The sequence below is a fragment of the Limanda limanda genome, chromosome 12, assembly GCF_963576545.1.
Source record: "Limanda limanda chromosome 12, fLimLim1.1, whole genome shotgun sequence".
Classification (NCBI taxonomy): Eukaryota; Metazoa; Chordata; class Actinopteri; order Pleuronectiformes; family Pleuronectidae; genus Limanda; species Limanda limanda.
The window spans coordinates 3,275,761-3,294,277 of NC_083647.1; the positions used below are offsets into that span (position 1 = coordinate 3,275,761).

General features: G+C 42.2%; 4 protein-coding genes and 1 pseudogene across 4 annotated transcripts in view; 1 reads left to right on the forward strand and 4 right to left on the reverse strand.

Moving 5' to 3' along the window:
• Positions 1–58, reverse strand: part of LOC133015148 (histone H4-like) — a 77,147-nt gene extending 77,089 nt beyond the window's left edge. The window contains exon 1 of the mRNA XM_061082288.1: positions 44–58. The gene's annotated coding sequence lies outside the window, so the exon portion shown is untranslated. The remainder of the gene's footprint in view (positions 1–43) is intronic.
• The window catches only part of LOC133015150 (histone H2A-like), a 543,969-nt gene that overhangs the window by 69,691 nt on the left and 455,761 nt on the right, over positions 1–18,517 (forward strand). The gene's annotated exons all lie outside the window — the stretch shown is intronic.
• Positions 49–8,861, reverse strand: LOC133015143 (probable E3 ubiquitin-protein ligase HERC4; annotated as a pseudogene).
• LOC133015640 (uncharacterized) lies at positions 11,941–18,232 on the reverse strand. Its single transcript, XM_061082887.1, is given in 3 exon segments — positions 11,941–12,347; positions 17,747–18,154; positions 18,223–18,232. Coding segments are annotated over 3 exon segments (825 nt in total).
• LOC133015160 (histone H4) lies at positions 15,353–15,691 on the reverse strand. The gene has a single exon (XM_061082299.1). It carries the CDS (start codon positions 15,686–15,688, stop codon positions 15,377–15,379), a length of 312 nt encoding a protein of 103 aa, XP_060938282.1. The 5' UTR covers positions 15,689–15,691; the 3' UTR covers positions 15,353–15,376.

The following is an 18,517-nucleotide window of genomic DNA, read 5'->3' on the forward strand; positions in this document are numbered from 1 at the left end:
CTCTAGCGTATCGTTTCTGACATAAAGAACCACAACAAATCGCAGGAGTAGTTTTTTTCCTGAGTTTTTAGGACGGTAGACATGCCAGATACCCAAACCAAAGCACTACAGAAGTGGAATTTTCATAATATGTCCCCTTTAAGGTCTGACAGTTTTTTGTAACAAGATTCAAGAAAATGAGTGAACACGTGCACATTTGCACAATCGAAGGATGACAGCAGTTGTTACTCAACATGATCAAAACCCTCATTTATGAAAAATACTCCAAATATTGCTCCACAACCACCCTGACAAATTCAGTCAACAGTTTACAGACAATATCATTATCAATATCAATATCGTTGAATCACATATATCTAAGAATGGTCATTGTTCGAGCAATAGGTCGTTAGTTGCTGTTAATTTCCTTTTAAATGCTCTGAATGACTTGGATCAAGTAGATGCTTAACGGCAATTAAGGCACTCAAAGCATATTGGATCTCCTTGTTTGATTTATCGCCCAAACTTTGGCAGATTGGCACTAATATAACCTTTTCTTTACACTTAATGCAGGTAGCCTAAAAAAAATGTTGAACAATGAAAACTATAATAGGCATACAAAAAGTGACTGCTGTGCACACACACAAATGCATTTTCTACAGGTTCCCAGGACAAGTTTGCAGTTGAATTAAATAATGTACCTAGAAAAACATATACAAAATTATTTATCACCCCTATTTATTTCCTGAGATGTGACAAAGTTGGAAAAGTAAATCAAAGACTTCTCTACATACATGTATTTCTACTTTGAGGCATTCATTTTTGTTATAAAACACCTTAGTCCACATGCCCTCTTAAGATATGTAAACCTGTCATGTAAGCCAGTACACAGGTGCAGGTACAATACAATGGCTGGTCTTTGGTCTATTAATAAAGTGCTTTCACTACGTTCCGCCCTCTGTTCAGTGCAGAATATTTGCGGCAGAGTCCCACCCTCACTTGTAGCTTCTTCTACTGTTGTTCAGGGCCTCTGTCAGCTTGGTTTTTATAAGTTCCTTGGTTGAGTATAGGGGCAGATCCAGAAAAGAGTGGCACGTGAGTGCTTCAGGGTAGAACTGGTCCGTAAAGACGTCGCCGACATAATTGAGCCTGATGGTCATGCTTTTATTGTCAAGAATAGGCAACCTTTCAAAACCGGTCACAAACCCTTGAGGAGAGAGAAGTGGTAAACAAAGAGATTCTTTTAATTCATTTATTTTTGTTGATATCCTCAGTATAAAGCTTTGCATTCTCTTATTAGTGTATCAATTATATCATCATCGTACACTAAACAGAAAAGTACATATTTAAATGTTCCTGACTCTAGATTGAAGAAATCTAATTCTGCGGGATCATATTAAAATGACCAACTAGCTCTCCTTTCATCCTGAGCACATATAGCGAGTCTAGTCTAGTACATTAGTAATATAATTTAATTTATCTGTCTTGATTGTGATACTTTAACATTTTATATTTTAATACTTACAAAGGAGCTTCTTCTTCTGATCCTCGGTTAGTTCATCAAAAACCTCCCAAAACATTTGTATGTTGGGGTGGCCAACATGGTACGGCCTTCCGTAAAGTGTGTTCTAATTAGAGTGAAAGATGTTGTTTAAATAAATTGCTGTCATAGTAATTGGTAGGATTCAAATCATGCAAATGAAAACGTGATTAATTAGTTTTAGTTGTAGAGAGAGAACACAGGAACACAAGTAGCTCTTGTTTTGATTGTACCTGTTGCAGCTTTTCCCAGTCACAGAAGTCTTTTCCCAGCAGGACTTCCTTCAGCTCCTTTGGTCCCAACACCTTCAACAAGTCCCGGTCGTAAACCGTGTAGAAGCCTTTCTTGAACTGCAGAAACACACTCTCCACACATGTGTTGAATGCGTGATTCACGTAGGCGTCCACAAACTCCTTCCTGTTAAGCAGATGCTTAGTTTTAATCAAACAAATAAATGCATGCAACTCATAAATCATGACGTGCCCTCTTTCACTTAAAAGTGTATTTGTGGTGTACCTCAAGGATGAATTCTGGGCGCTATTTTCTTTATTTTTTACATGTTTCCTCTTGGTTATAAACAACAATATCACAAATAATTAAACTATCACAACCTCCTCAACAATAGCCATGGTTCTTGTTATCAGAAAATCTCAAGTCTGCGCTGCCCTCTATTGAGTTTTATTTCTTAACAACAATGCCGATGTAAAGGAATTAAAATGTGTGCAGTGATGGTTACATTCTTTAAATGGCCACATCTCATTTTGTACATAAATAGGTGTAAGTGTACCACTGTAAAATTGACACCCCCGGTATTGTGTTACAAAATGTTTAAAAGGGGCTTCTTAATTATTGTGGCACAAAATAGATGAAAGTGACATTAAACTGCTTCCATGGTCCTTACTTGTTTTGACTTGTCACGGTTTTTTCAGGGTTCGTGGGATCAAGGTCAACGTCAGTCCCATCCCAGCTGATCTGTTTAGAAAGAAGAGCGATAGCACTGCTTTGGTAACTGATATAAATAGATCAGTTGATCAGAAAGAGGATAAATTATGTCAGTTATTGACCATCTGTAAAAAACCTACTAAAAAAGGCTGGTCCAGTCTTTCAAAGTAGTCGTCACCAGATTCTTCCAGGATGGACAGCAGACTCCTACAAACACAACACAAGCAGCAATATTCAAGCATCAATGACATTTCACAATGTTTGCAGTGTACTTACAGCGAGCCCTACAACAAAAAATGATTTGATTCAAATTTATATTTTCACTTACTTTCCGACGTCCGGACTGAATTCCATTATGTCCTCCAGCGAAGGCTTCACACCGAGCAGCTTCTTGAACAGAGCCATTGAGAACGGTAGGTGTATGATGCACTGGTTGTACAAAGCCAATCCACACAGAATTCCGAACAGGAAGTACCTGTGGTGGTCGTGTGTTGCCTGGTGTTAATGGAAGTGAAAATTAAAACCATGAATCCACTGTAGTCACAGCTTAAATGTTGAACTGGTCATTTTTTCATGAAGAGTTAAAGTAGAAAAGTAGTAAATATTTGGTTTCCTGTATGTGGATTTGAAATCTTACGTTGGAAGGGAACCATGCAAGTGTTTTGGAGTCATTGAAAGTGAACATCCCCGATTTGTCGGACACCAACTCGTGAAAGACGTCATGAAAAAAGTCTCTGATGTTAACAATGCTTCGTGTAAAGTTCTCATCAAAAAAGACCTAGAAGACCGAAGTACAAAGTTGTAACTTATATCAGAGTAGACAAGTCCATAATGCAAATTCTGACCATGCTACGGCGAGCACATATACCTCAAGTATTTTTTTGTATTCCTTGTGATGAACTGCATCCAGTTGTTCAAAAGTGTCTTCTGAAATGGATGCTCGTCTCAGCTTCAGTCTAAAAAGCGCATCTTCAGCAAGCAAATAATCTGGTCCATACATGCAGAATAAATTCCACCCGATCTTATTGTATGATTCCTGCTGCAATGAAAAGAAAAATGTCACTGGTTATAGATTCACATCCAACGCTGACATCTGGCTTTTATCTGCAAAGTGAATGGATAAATCAACATTCACTTTGCCTCATGATCCAGCAGAGGGCGATCACTGTCCATCGTGTTGGGCATAAAAGCTTTTTCTTATGAGGTGCAGCTCAGGACCTCAGTTACCTTGGTGATTTCAGCATACGCGTCAAGAATCAGTTGTTTTGATTGCAGATCCATCACAATTGGAAATCTACCAAGGACAAGAGGCTCAGCACCCATCCTCTAAAAGGAAAAGAGCGAGGACACATAATTCAGTTTTAAATATACATGTATGTGGCCACCATTCTGTTTTTACATGAATAGACAGGGACTGCAACTTTGCGGTTTTTTTTACCTTGTGTTTCGTCTGTAAAATCCATTGATGCAGATCCAAACCAAGAAACATTTGGTCCATGGACAAATAGAAATCGCTGTCTGGCAGCCTTTGAGACTCTGAGGTCCTGCTGTTGGCCTTTAACACAGAGGTTTTATTCATTTAGTGAACAAATATATAAAGTAAACAAGCTTCATTTTGTAGAAAAAGTGTGCAGGATTAGTACGTAGCCCCCGAAGGGTCATGGCGAGAATTCTTCACTTCCACTTGTCCCTTCGGGGGCTCCGTAGATTGGGATTATGCTGAGTAATATTTATGGAAAAGACAAGTATTGAGGCATACTAACATTGTACATGTACTTGAGGACTTGTAACAGATTTCTGAATCCGGAGCAGGGAAAAACAGGGCTTGAGGACAGCAGGTCTGAGAGGGCTTCCTTCCAAACCATTACATATGCAGATATGTTGGAGGCTGACAGTGTCGTCCACCAGTTTCCTGAGGAAGACAACATGGACATTTCACAACTCAGCAGAGGTCAAGGACATATTGCACCTTCACACCATTGAAGCTAGAAGCCTTCAGTTATTAGGTTGCGCAGCACGCAGGTCTTAATCTCCTACTTTACACTCCCTGCAATTTCAAACTAAAATGTAATAAAACTCTGATATGGCGTAAAGACAGTGAACTATAAAGAGTGACGCAGTTGTTACTGCTCTCCAGAGAACTAAGCTATAGGTAGATGGGAATCTACCGCAGAAATGTAGACAATAAAAAGTGGGTTAGAAATTGGGTTTGACGTCATGGACATTTTAAGGATTATATTTTAATGAACTGCATCTTAAATTAAAAATAAATGACAAGTATCTCGCCGATGTTGCTCTCGAGTGGTCGAAGTACCTATGACCTGAAGGTTCTCAGCGGACAGCTTCAGAACGGCAGCAGCGACGGCCGGAGCGAGCTCGGTGCTCTGTGGTCAATTGAGCTTCTGGATCACGTGAAGAAGGTCATTGAGAAGCAAGAAGATCCTCAACCCCTCCACTCCCACTGGATCCACGAAAGAGGGAAGCAGCTTCAGGACAGCAGCCGCTACCTGTTCGTTGGAAAAAGATTCACTCATTACCTCCACTAATGATTTCAGAAGAACGTTTTCATTTCACCTGCGAGAAGGAATCATTTCCCTTGATTAAAACAATAAAATCTAGAAAAGCAACACTTAACAAACAGTAACGCACCTCTGCCAAAACATCGTCGTTCATCACCAGTTTCTTGAAAGCGAGTCGTGCAAGCGACAAGTTCAAGCCGTGGTACTTTGATGAGGTCTGGAAATGTTTTTCTTTTCTAACAACACAAAGCAAAACAACGTTGGGTCCAAACCCATGCTGACAGCTTTGTGACACTGCCTGTTGGGCGTTCAAGTGGTGTCGGAATAATTGGGGGGAAAAAAATTCCGACTACGTAAATCAGAAGTTGTGAGAGTGGAAGTTCTCCTTATATTAGAACTTCACCAGATAAGAAAGAAGGGATAATCGTGCAAAGAGGTTCCGTGTTTACCTTTTCTCAAGGAAACTTTGATTCATACAATATGCTGTGGAAAAAGTCCTGTGGATTTCGATGTGAAGATTTAATAGCAAGGGTTTGGATCTTGGATTTGTGAATTGATATATTTACAGGTACAGTCATGATATCATCAGGCTACTCAGCAAACTCCTGACATACAGAGAACATGTCATATACTCACTGTTTTATCTTTTTCCAGATTTTTGAATCACATTCAGACGTCCATTTGTCGATCATGTCATCAAGACAAGACTGTGACCCATTACTAACCCGGTCAGTGTTTGGCTCCTCATGAGCTTCCTGCAAAATAAACTAGTTAAGTTGATGTTGTCATTATTATCCTTCCATCCCTGAGTGTATCGGTGTATAAGTGTCGGTACCTCATTAGACGAGCATGTCGCAAATGAACAGTTTCCTCCTGCGAAGATGTTTTTAATATTGGGACCATCACTGCTGCCTTGAATTAAAAAAGTACTGAGTAAAAATATCATCTCCTTCGTTTGTTAGGTAATTGTTCCCTCATGACTTCATTGAAACCTTGTGGCAGTTGAACAGGGAGCGGCACGGACGGATGACTCTCGCCTCCGTGTCCCAGCTGCCCTTGCTCTCCACACCCAAAGGAGTAAACCTTCTTGGCGTCTGTGGATACTAATGTGTGGTGTCTAAGGAGATAAAGCATTAAAAACATCATTAGAGACAGTTTGATTCCCGTTGTTTCTTCAAAGCAGAATCCAAGCATCAATATTTGATGAAGTGAAATTCTTCAAAAAGAGAAATAGTAGGTATACTGTACAGTCCACATGCGATCTCGGTGACCTTTGCCCCCAACAGCTCGGCAACAAGACGAGGACGGAGCTGATCAGAGAACGAGTTGTGCCCGAGTTGCCCGAACTGCCCCGAGCCGAACGTAAACACAGCACCATCCTGAGAAAGCAGCCAGAGGGCAACGGTTCAAAGTCCCGCAGACAATCAGGTAAGGCAGGGTTCACTCTGGGTGTGTGTGTGTGTGTCACATGTCACAGTTACACACATGTGGTACATTAATCGCTGGTCGTCAAGTTATAAACTCAAGAAATAAACGAGTGTCAGTGTCTGCGTCACTGTTTCTAAATATCAACACATCCACCTGTATTAGCAAAGTCCCAATAATACACACGCTCAACCAATCGTGATTCAGTCTCATGCTGTCAATAATTTATTTAACGCATACTCAATGTTTTAGTTTGGTCAATATCCCATCCACTAACAAGAAGGAGGAGAGGTTAATGAAATTTACTGCAGCCAGACACCAGGGGGCGATAAAGATGATGTGGCTTCATTTTTGGGGTGCTTTCATGTCGTGCATCATTATAGATGCAGACCAAAACACAACCTCTTAGTATTTAAAGTAAAAAAAATTGTTACTAGCTTATTTAAATTACCTTAGTAAGAGTAGCAGTGTGATCCTTCCCACAGGAAATTTGAACAGTTCCCTTCATGTTCAGACCTTTAACCGGAGCTGGTGTCCGTCTGTCTGTAGCAGAGAAATTAACAACAAGGTAATGACATCTAGTGGTGAAGTTGCATTTTGCAGCCTCTCTTTAGAGAGCACCCGCTCCTGACATAAATATAAAGTATTTAAAGATAAAGGGCCCGTTCTAGGGTAAAGAAAACAACAATTCCTACAATTTAGATAAAAAACCCTGGGATTATTTTGTATTCAATTTATACCAATAGATCCTTTCACCTGAACCTTTAAGTGTTTGTAAAAAGATAAAACTTGTGACACCACATTACAGTTTAGCATTGATATGTAAATTAATACAGAACAATACAAAGAGACACAGCACCTGTTGTGTCTCCCAGCCCGAGCTGCCCACGGTCGTTTCTGCCCCAGCCGAACACGCCTCCACTGACAGAGAGGGCGAAGCTCTGCTCCCCCCCCGCGGCGACGTGAACCAGCGGGGTCGATGACAGGGAGCGGAGCTGCTGGGGTGAGTTGGCGAAGGGCTTCCCCTGCCCCAGACCCAGCTGACCCCTGGAGTCCTGACCCCATGTGTACACCCGGCCATCTGTGAAGAAACCACCACCACCACTCATATTTTATCATCAAATAACTAATTGAAACCAAACTGAATCAGAAACATGAACAAATCAGTGTGATAAGAACGACCTAACATGACAGAAACCCTCTGTGAGGAAAATGTATTCACTTTAATAATGTACTTTTAAACTTTTAGTTTGGGCCATGTCCCGTCAACCAACACGGAGGAGGTGAGCTTCATGACCTGTACTGCGGCCGTCCACCAGCTGTCATGTCGTCCATCTTTATCATAGACTGTAAATAAAGATGGACAACATGACGTGTTTCTCCAGGTTTCTGATCATTTGGGTTTCAATTTTTTATTTAAAATGAGGTGTGACGTCATGATTGACAGCAGAGGCCACTGTGCAGATCAAATAAATCTATATTTACAATCTATGATCTTTGTATAAACTCTATTATCTTAATTAATGGATTTGTGATGTCATCAGTGGGGTGTCACTCTACCGTTGGTCAGGGCGACTGAGTGTCGACTCCCACACGCCACCTGACAAACAGGTATGTTACACAACTCCTTCATCGGCCTGAGAAAACAGAACAGAAACGAATCATCATGGTACATACTGTAATAACAATAATAATAGGTATTGTTATAATAACAATCCCATGTCTTCATTTGACACATTCAGTTTGAGGCTGAGCAGAAAACACCTGGTGTCCCTGACCTTGGTGTGAAGGGGGAGCGCGTTGTGTCCACACAGAGAACCGAGCCGCTGTCAGTCAGCAGGGACACCACGTCATCAGTGCAGCTCACAGCCCGGACCTTCTCTACGCACTCCACGAACTCTGAGGACACAAACCACAGCGGCTCATACAAAGGAACCAGGAGGAGGCTGGTTCACTGGGAGCATCACAGGTAAGACATGAACTGGTTTTAGTGTCAAGAGGATGCAGCAGCACAGGTCGGTCAGAATCTAAACATCAAATAGCAAAATAAATAATGAAGGTGAACAAAGGAGGAAGATATGAGAAAGACAGATACACGAAAGATAACATAATACAATAATAAAGTGGGCAGGTTTAAAAAGAGTTAAAGAGTAAAACAGGCTCAAAGATAAATAGCAGCAGCTGTTTCTCACTCTGTTTCCCTCTGACTCTTCTTCCGTCCTTGTTCTCATGTGTCCGGATGATAAAAGCAATTCCGTTGGTCTTGATGAAGCTGAGCACACTGTGTCCTGCAGACAGGGCCCGGATGAGATAACCCGGGTTAAACTGGTGAACCCTGGCCTCTGCTGACCCGTCCACAGGTGAGTGTTTGGACCAGAAGACCTGGTGACAGTCCTCTCCCCAGGAAAACATGGTGCATGTGAGGTGCGTCCCGCAGCTCCGGCGCTTTAAAACCTCTGCAGCTGTGACAGAGAAACAAAACTGAACCTTAGTCCACCTCTGATGTCACAGAGGGAAAACGAAACCTACACGTGAGGAAACGAAACTGAGTCAGAGCTACGGAGGGTTAGTGATGCCAAACATAAAACACATAGGAACAAATGAAAACAAGTCAGGGTTTTCAGGTCTCGTGGCAAAAGCAGCATAAAAAACAGCTAAATACCAGATTTTTGAAAAGGTATGGAGACCTTTTCTTACATATTATGACAATTTAACCCAAATAACAGACTGGGTCTATTCATAATATATTTAGTATAGCACAGTGCAGAGTGTACATTACATGTTTACTTATTTATTTATTGTTGTTGTCAAGGGGATGCTGGGTTGGGGTGTGGGGTTGGGGGAGGGCACATGGGATGGGAATTATGTAGAATGTATTTCAAATGCTGACTGTGAATTATCCTTATAACTCCAATAAACAGAAAAAAAGAAGAAAAAAAAGGAAATGCACCACAGGGGCAAACCGTGACTCGTTGCAAATTGCTTTCTATTGTGTGTGTAATTTATGTAATGAAGATGGAGATTTCCTGCAGATCTTATAGATATCAAGTCAGTGTTCATTGCAGTGTCAAAGCTCAGAGGTAAGCTCTTAATCTTAAAACCTGTCACGGACTGGAAAGTGTATTTGAGACAAGCGACAATTTACGTGCTGTATAATGTGACAATTCCAATATCCACAGATTTGCAATTTTATAAATTGGAAAAATCATGTTATTATTATTTATTCATTTATTATTAACACATTGACTGTGATTATTCCTGCAATTGAAATGTGATGCATACTACGCTGCTCTTCTAATTTACTATCATGAAATGTATGTTCAGCAAAAAAAGAACAAAAAAAAAAATACCAGAACTCAAAATATAACAAGAAAGGGTTTGAGGTCACGTTGAACGTGGCTGTTTTCTCATTTAACCCCTGATATAGGGTGTGCAGAAAGGTACCCTGAACCAACCTCTTGTCATAGCTAAACTATGCACCAGGCTGTTGTGACTGAAATAGAACACGTTGCTTTAAACCAATAATTTTGTACAAAAACTGCTGTGGACTCTCTCTGTCTCGCTGTTTCGTATTACTTAACTCTTGGAAAAGCTCAGAACTGTTTGTCCCTTATGTGGGCGCGGAGAAACCGCTTTAAGTCATCAACCGTTAAATCACTTTTGTTCATTAACATATCTCTGAATGAACAAGGTTTTATGATCTTAATCCCCGTGCGGATTACGTCTGACTGTGTAAAACCTTCTTGAACACCTCCATCCACTTGTTTACAAAAGCTACTGTATGACATGTCAGAACCAACATCAGAAATTTGTCCACCAAGCAACTTAAACTTTCTGTGAGGAAACAGAGCTGCAACATCATTAAACCTTAGTACCTGCTCTCCCATACTAGGGGATAGACTCACTCTACCATGAAGAGCACAACCACCATCAGTGGAGAGTGACTTGGCCGGCATTGGAGTGGTGAGATTCTCAGCTGGCTGACCAGTATCTCTTCTCGTGGGCAATGCATCTGGGTGAATGTCTCTATCCGTGTGTGGTGGATATGTGGAACTGTCTGTGGTCGTAGGAGATGGATAACCGTCTAGAGTCTATCCATCTCCATCTAGACTCTAGATGGTTGTGGTCAGGATGAGGTGGGGTGGAGCTCCCATGCTAGTGGCTTGTTGAATCTCCAATCTCAGCTTCACCCACTCCGGGGTCCATGGCCAGCAGGTCACTCAACATGTCATTGAAGGAAAGGAGTTGGACCATGCCTTCATCCTCCAGGGCGGTCAATTCTTCACATCTTATGTGGTCAACTATCAGGTCATACAGTTCTGGTTTACTCAGCTCATCAACTCTGCTAGTTGTATCTATGTTACATACAACTCTCCGTAACTGGCTTGTACTTAAATCAGACAGTCTCTTCTGGATCTCGAAGACCAGCATCCAAAGAGGGGTGACAGTTGACGCACTTAACTGCAGCCTTCCCTGAAGCACTGGACACAGGTTCACGCTGTCTTGGCACCAGCTTCACCAGGCGTTGTCGCTAGATCATCCCGAACGAGCCCCCAATTGTTACCGGCACCAGACCTAGGGGAAATCTGGACCAGCAGCTATGGTTGCCAGGCTAGGGAGTGCTGCGTAACGAAAACATACGTGGATTTAGTCTGTGGATTTAAGAAGGGAGACTAGTTACACGTCTTGCTCAGAAGGAACTGAGATTTATTAAAAAAAACTAATTTTCACCACTTTCAAATTTTCTGCAAAGTTTGGAAAAAATGTGAGCATGTTAAAGCCATCAAAAAGTATATTAATTTGCCTGAATAATAATAATCCTTACAATTTCAATATTGCCTCACTGTCTGACAGTGCCTGTCAGTGCTCAGGCCCTAATAATAATGATGGCTGAGTTCCATTTAGCTACTCCACTTCAATGGTCCTGATGTGGTGTATGTTGGATCACTGTCATGTGTACTGGGGCACTTTATTACAACAAAGGATTTGGGCAATGTTTTTAATGAAAACCCGTCGCATGGTAAACACGTCTTTAATCCCACAGATGACCGGACAAACAGCACCTGACTTTCAAAAGCTGTTTTTACAGATTAAGCAAAGGTACAAGAGTGATTGTTTATGACTACATTACTCTGTAAATAAGTTTGTAGGATGTGATATAGATATATTTAGTTCACACCCTAGATTTACTCCATGACAAATGTAAAGAGGTTGAAAGCTGAATTAAATACGTTGTACCCACAGTCGTTTCTATTTCATTAGGATGTTGTGTGTTGTTTTTGCATTCATGCTGTACATCATGACAGATGTATGCAGGTGCCTTTCATATGAGTGATTGTGTCCTCACTATAGGACACGTACATCTGACACAGAAAAAAACCACCAACGAATACGTGCTAACTGCTGATATCCCTAAAATGACTTTAGCTTGTTTAGTTTTCAAGTTGATGGATGACATGAGGAGTTTTGCTCTTTGGAGGTGGGTGAGTGGCTCTTAAAAGAGCCTTTGTGTCGATGGTCTCAAGCCACTTTGCTTTACTTGGACTTGGGGGCCTTCTCGGTCTTCTTGGGCAACAGAACAGCCTGGATGTTGGGCAGCACGCCGCCCTGAGCGATGGTCACTCCGCCCAGGAGTTTGTTGAGCTCCTCGTCGTTGCGGACGGCCAGCTGCAGGTGGCGGGGGATGATACGGCTCTTCTTGTTGTCGCGGGCGGCGTTTCCAGCCAGCTCCAGGATCTCAGCGGTCAGGTACTCCAGCACTGCCGCCAGGTAGACGGGGGCGCCGGCACCAACGCGATGTGCGTAGTTGCCTTTACGCAGCAGCCTGTGAACACGACCGACGGGGAACTGGAGACCAGCGCGGGAAGAGCGGGTCTTTGCCTTGGCTCTGGCCTTTCCGCCGGTTTTGCCTCTGCCTGACATGATGGATGTAGATTGTTTTCCTAAACACGACAAGAGACGGTCCTGTGAATATCTTGAACTCTACTATATATATCCGCGGAGCGGGCACGATGATTCATGCCAGACCAACCAGAAAGAGCAACGGAGGACGGCTTGCACTTTCCTCCAATAAGCAGCAGGACTCAGGCGGTGGGTTGGTCCTTTGGGCGGCGCTGAGCTCCAGGAGGAGCCTCTCACCAATCAGGACCCGGAGATCTTCTTCTTCTCTTTGTTGTTTAATTGCGGGTGGCACCTAACGTTAGCGGATCATTACCGCCACCTACTGTAATGGAGTGTTTTCTTTGTTTAGTTGACACTATGCAGGCCCATTGTCATGGTTGGAAAAATTAGTCAGAATAGGTTTAGAGAGGATTAGATTCAAAGGAGTGATAACGATTGGAAAGAACATCTGAAAAATTAAATTGCTATAGATTTATACTTTAGCACTGCAATATATTCATATTAAAGGGACTCTTACCTTTGTTGCATTTGAGAATTACAGCACATTCGAATCATCCCGCCTTCCTCCAATGCCCCACCCCCTCGTTCCCATCCGCGGTGTTTTTTCTTTTGTTCTTCCCCCTGGGAGCGGCTGTTTCAGTACGCCGTGGACCACTTTGGTCTGCCATCGTCAGTCGCTACGGTCGATACGGTCGCTACTCGCTACTGTCTGTCGTGGAATCAAAACAAACCCTATAGTTGAGGACGCGCCTTGATGACGCGGGCCCGAATGCGCGACAAGAAGCAGACGGGCTTCCTGTCTGTTTCCATGCAGCAAACAGACAGGTCTGTCGGCCAATAAGGTCCTTCGGTCCGAAGATTTTTATTGGTTGAAGTTTTCACTAAATATTACGAGAGTGAAATAATTGTTTGCTTTAACTCCTGGTGGGTCTGTCTTGCATTTTAGAGTGTCATTACCTTATTAATACCAATTTAACCTTATCCACAAAAAGTGTAAAAATGCAACAAAGGTAAGAGTCCCTTTAACCATGTCTGCCATGTATGCACTCTGCATACGTGGAATATGATAATGGCTCCTTCGGGTGACTTGTGTTGAAGCGTGTTCGTTTATCCTTTAAGAGGAGAAGAGCCGAACTCAGACTGGTCAATTAAGTATTTATTTAGAAAGCAATGAACAGGTTACAGCAAAGCAATGGGCTTCCAGTACATTAGTTGTATCAGAGCGCCCCGAACATCCGGCACCTGTCTATTTTATAACAGTAGAAGTGACGGAAGTGCCCAGGCATAATCCATCCTCCTGGCTTTTGGAAAACGGAAGTAGACAGGGAGACACTCCCAATGACGTCCCTACTACTCTGATAGTTGCTAGGCAACCTGTTCACTTTAAGGATCGAAGGATTCACAGCATCGTCCTCACACTGAGCACTCATGCTCCCGAGGGTTGGCACCCGGAGAAGATGTAGTAACAACAGGGCGCCAAGAGATGGCGCTGCTGTCCAAATATGTGAACTGGAACAACGTCCACTACCAGATGAGAGAAATCATAATCACTGTCCTTTGAATGTAAACCTCTCTTACCCTATCCTGACAAGTTTTTTCCACCATGAAAAAAGCAGGGAACAAATCCCCACCTCCTCCTCATTAATAACCCAGATCACTGATTCTTGAGACATGGGAATAAACATGTCCTTCAGTAAAACCTCCTATTGTGTTGAAAAATGAAAACATTTTATGATGATATGCAGGATATTAGTAGAATCTAATCAAAATGATTATCCCCTTCAATTTAATTGAATTATTATAATATAAAACATATGACACAGTCCCCCCACTACATCTTTTTAAAAATTATCTTTAGTGACACCTGTATATTTCATAAGGTTTCATAGTTGTTTCCCAGTTTTTTGTAAAAAACCATGAGACATTCATTAAAATCAGCCAATATTAGGGGCAGCCGTCACTCTGATGGATCCATTCTCAAATTCCATTCATGCAGAGTGCATCACTGGCACACAGGGTCAGACAAGTTTAATAGTTTTAGAGAATTTAAAATGTTAACGATATCAACATTATCTTAGGGAATTGTTTAGAATGTTTATATCATGTTATCTCCTGTAGTTTATGTTAGCATCAACCTGACAACAAAATGGCTACTACACTTTTAAGAAACAAAAGGTTTGTGAAATAATGTTTTCTGCAATTATCAATAGATCTAATGTGAAAGTACATTTAAGTAACCCCCACCCGACGATTTTTTTTCTTATCTTGGCTAAGGCCCTGCTTAGTGGTGTCAACATGTGGTCATTTACACCCAGAGCTCAAGTGTAAATCAATGGCAATTTAGTTTTTTTAGATTTAACTTTCTTTCAAATATGAATCCCTCTCCTTTCTATGTAAACCTCTCTTACTCTATTCTGACTAGTTGTTATAACGATGACAGGCTCTGCTTAGATGTGTACACAGGATTGCCAAAGTAAACAAACCTTAGCTATGTTTTACTCACTTGTTGGCGTGCCAGTCACAAAGCCTGTGACAGGATGATCGCTGTGTGGTTTTATATATCATTGTTTACTAATGCAGGTTATATCGTTCCTGTGTTTATGTTAATTAACAAATCAATCGTTTAAAAATATTTACTGTTCAGTTACTTAGAGGTATGTTTACACATGTACATATTTACATTAGCTTCATGTGAACAGTAACAATGTGTGGAATCTGCCTCTGTAGTTCATTCACCTCAGTCTGTGGCCTTCTGGCTTCATATTGGTTAGTTCAATGACATGAGTGAAAAGCAGGAAGTAAGCTAGTTGATGATTAGTTTGGAGAACAGTACAATGTGGCTTCACTACATCAGTCTCCATCCTGTAGCTCAGTAACTTCATGAGTGTCACCCGCCCCTCATTGAACCATCACGTTACAACGCAATAGTTCAAACAATTAATAACATTATTTGATTGTAGTCATCTGGAAGAACGACTGATGGATATTGAGCAGAGGATGTGAGCTCTCATTGACTCGGTGTGTGGCTCTTAAAAGAGCCGTTGTGTTGTCGAGCTGTTGGAAAGTGAGTTTATCCGCCGAAACCGTACAGAGTGCGGCCCTGTCTCTTCAGAGCATACACCACGTCCATGGCGGTCACGGTCTTCCTCTTGGCGTGCTCGGTGTAGGTGACAGCATCGCGGATCACGTTCTCCAGGAAAACCTTCAACACGCCGCGGGTCTCCTCGTAGATCAGACCGGAGATACGCTTCACTCCGCCACGGCGAGCCAGGCGGCGGATGGCGGGCTTGGTGATTCCCTGGATGTTATCACGGAGAACTTTGCGGTGACGCTTTGCGCCTCCTTTACCGAGTCCCTTTCCTCCCTTTCCGCGTCCAGACATCTTCTTCAGTTAGATGAGATCTAGTCAATCGAGTGCTCCGAGGGAACCACAGCTAATCATAGCTTGACTGAGGACCTGATAGAAGACCGAGGCGGCCCTCTTCCTCCTCTGTGGATCCTCATGGCCGCTGAGAATTAAGTGTATTGTGCGCTAGCGCCTCCACAGGTTTGGATGTAGGACCGTAGATATTAAAGTCTGACAGTTTTTTGAAACAAGATTCAAGATTCACGATTTTGTCATATGCACAAAGATTATATTAAGCAGTCGCTTGCAATGACATGCTTTGGTCACAGGCTCTGTTATAGCAGTGCTCAGAATATTACAAGCAGACAAAAAAAATCGAGTAAGATAAGATAAAATAGAATATCAAAATTTGAAATAAAAACAAAATATACATCTAAAATATATATACAAACCAAAAGAAAAAAACGACTTGGTTAAATAGGACTAATTATAGGACGGATTAGAGAAGTACTTAGACAATTTAGGTACGGATCAAAATTATCTGCACCAGTTTTTCAGCATGCTTTTAATTTAAACAGTAACAATCCAAGAATCAACCGTAGTTTCTGAAGCCATAATCAGATGTAAGAACAGAGGAGAGTTGGTGTTGATTATTCGCCTCGACTATTGGTAATCGGTCTGTAATTTGACCAGATGCTTGTATAATTTGAAAAGGGTGTTTGATTGGTATGATTTTAATGAATTATAAAAGAGAAGACACATTATCGTAATAAGCATGGAATGGCATGGATGGTACTTTGTGTTATATTGTTTGTATATAAAGTACTACATAAATAAAGTATTTATGGATGGTTAAAGTTACACGTAAACATTGCTTGAAGTGAATATTTAGTAAGATTTACTATTTCGTCATGGATATTAAATTAAGTCTTAATTATAGAATGACTCTCCAGCATCCTCAGCATGAAACGACGGCTGTGATAGGAAGTCTGGCTCAACTTTCCCAGGAGCCTCGGCCATCAGCAGTGTGTTTGCTGCCTGCAAACACACCGCGGATTTCCGAAACAGGTTTTGGTGGAGCTGTGTATCAGATATCACATACTCCTGAGAGAATCTGCTTTCTGTATGAATATTCACAACGACTAAATAATAGATGACTGCTTCAAAATGTCTGACCATTGTGTTCAGGGGTCCAACTATCAGCTTTTTCAGCTTTCAATTGGACCTCAGATTGTGCATCAGTTAAAGGAACTGGCCCAATGGTCATCTCACGACCAACATTACAACCTTGACTCACCTGATGAGGCCAAAGGTCTTTGAGTGGTTGAAAGCTCAGAAAACAAGTGGAGCTTCTGGTTGAATTGATCCAGAGTCACGCTCCTCTGGGGGACAAGAATAAACTTCAGTGCTCAAAATGTTATTGAGGAATCCAAACCAATCAGATTGTGACAGAGCTCCATGCACTGTCGTTCAGGATCATCACTACCACACCAGAAGAATCACAGGAGGAAATTATACAATAATGATAATGATGGCTGAGTTCCATTTAGCTGCTCCACTTCAATTGTCCTGAAGTTGTGAATGCTGGATCACTATCATGTTTACTGTGGCACTTTAATAAAACAGAGGACTTTTCATGAAAACCTGTTTCATGTGAAGAAAGTCTGTGAATCACACATGTGACTGGACACACAGCACCTAATTTTAAAATCTGAATTTATAGCTTTAGCAAAAATGCCAGTTATTATTAATGACTACAGTACTTTGTAAACAAGTCAGTACTGAACATCTTGACAGAAAAATGCAGGTCTCTAATGCCTTGGATCCATGCATCTTCAGCTTATTCAAATTTGAAGTGTGTATTCTTTATATTTACACTTCCAGATAAGGTCAGGCTTCCTCAACTGACAAGAACATGTGACACAGAAAAACTACACCAATTAATACGTATTGGATGTTAATGTCCCTAAGATGACATGTGCATATATTTGTGTAATTTACAAGTTAATGGGTGACATGAGGAGTTTTGCTCTTTGGAGGTGAGTGAGTGGCTCTTAAAAGAGCCTTTGTGTCGATGGTCTCAAGCGGCTTTGCTTTACTTGGACTTGGGGGCCTTCTCGGTCTTCTTGGGCAACAGAACAGCCTGGATGTTGGGCAGCACGCCGCCCTGAGCGATGGTCACTCCGCCCAGGAGTTTGTTGAGCTCCTCGTCGTTGCGGACGGCCAGCTGCAGGTGGCGGGGGATGATACGGCTCTTCTTGTTGTCACGGGCGGCGTTTCCAGCCAGCTCCAGGATCTCAGCGGTCAGGTACTCCAGCACTGCCGCCAGGTAGACGGGGGCGCCGGCACCAACGCGATGTGCGTAGTTGCCTTTACGCAGCAGCCGGTGAACACGACCGACGGGGAACTGGAGACCAGCGCGGGAAGAGCGGGTCTTTGCCTTGGCTCTGGCCTTTCCGCCGGTTTTGCCTCTGCCTGACACTATGGATGTAGATTGTTTTCCTAAACACGACAAGAGAAGGTGCTCCGAATATCTTGAACTCTACTATATATATCTGCGGAGCGGGTACGATGATTCATGCCAGACCAACCAGAAAGAGCAACGGAGGACGGCTTGCACTTTCCTCCAATAAGCTGCCGGTACTCAGGCGGTGGGTTGGTCCTTTGGGCGGCGCTGAGCTCCAGGAGGAGCCTCTCACCAATCAGGACACGGGGAACTTCTTCTTCTCTTTGTTGTTTAATTGCGGGTGGCACCTAACGTTAACGGAGCATTACCGCCACCTACTGTACTGGGATTTTTTCTTTGCTTAGTTTTTTGTTTATTCGTATTATTTATATATTTTCGCAGACCAAACAACCCCTCAA

What these genes read in the sequence shown, in the direction of transcription:
- LOC133015160 (XM_061082299.1), bottom strand. Translation starts at nt 15,688, where the DNA reads ATGTCTGGACGCGGAAAGGGAGGAAAGGGACTCGGTAAAGGAGGCGCA.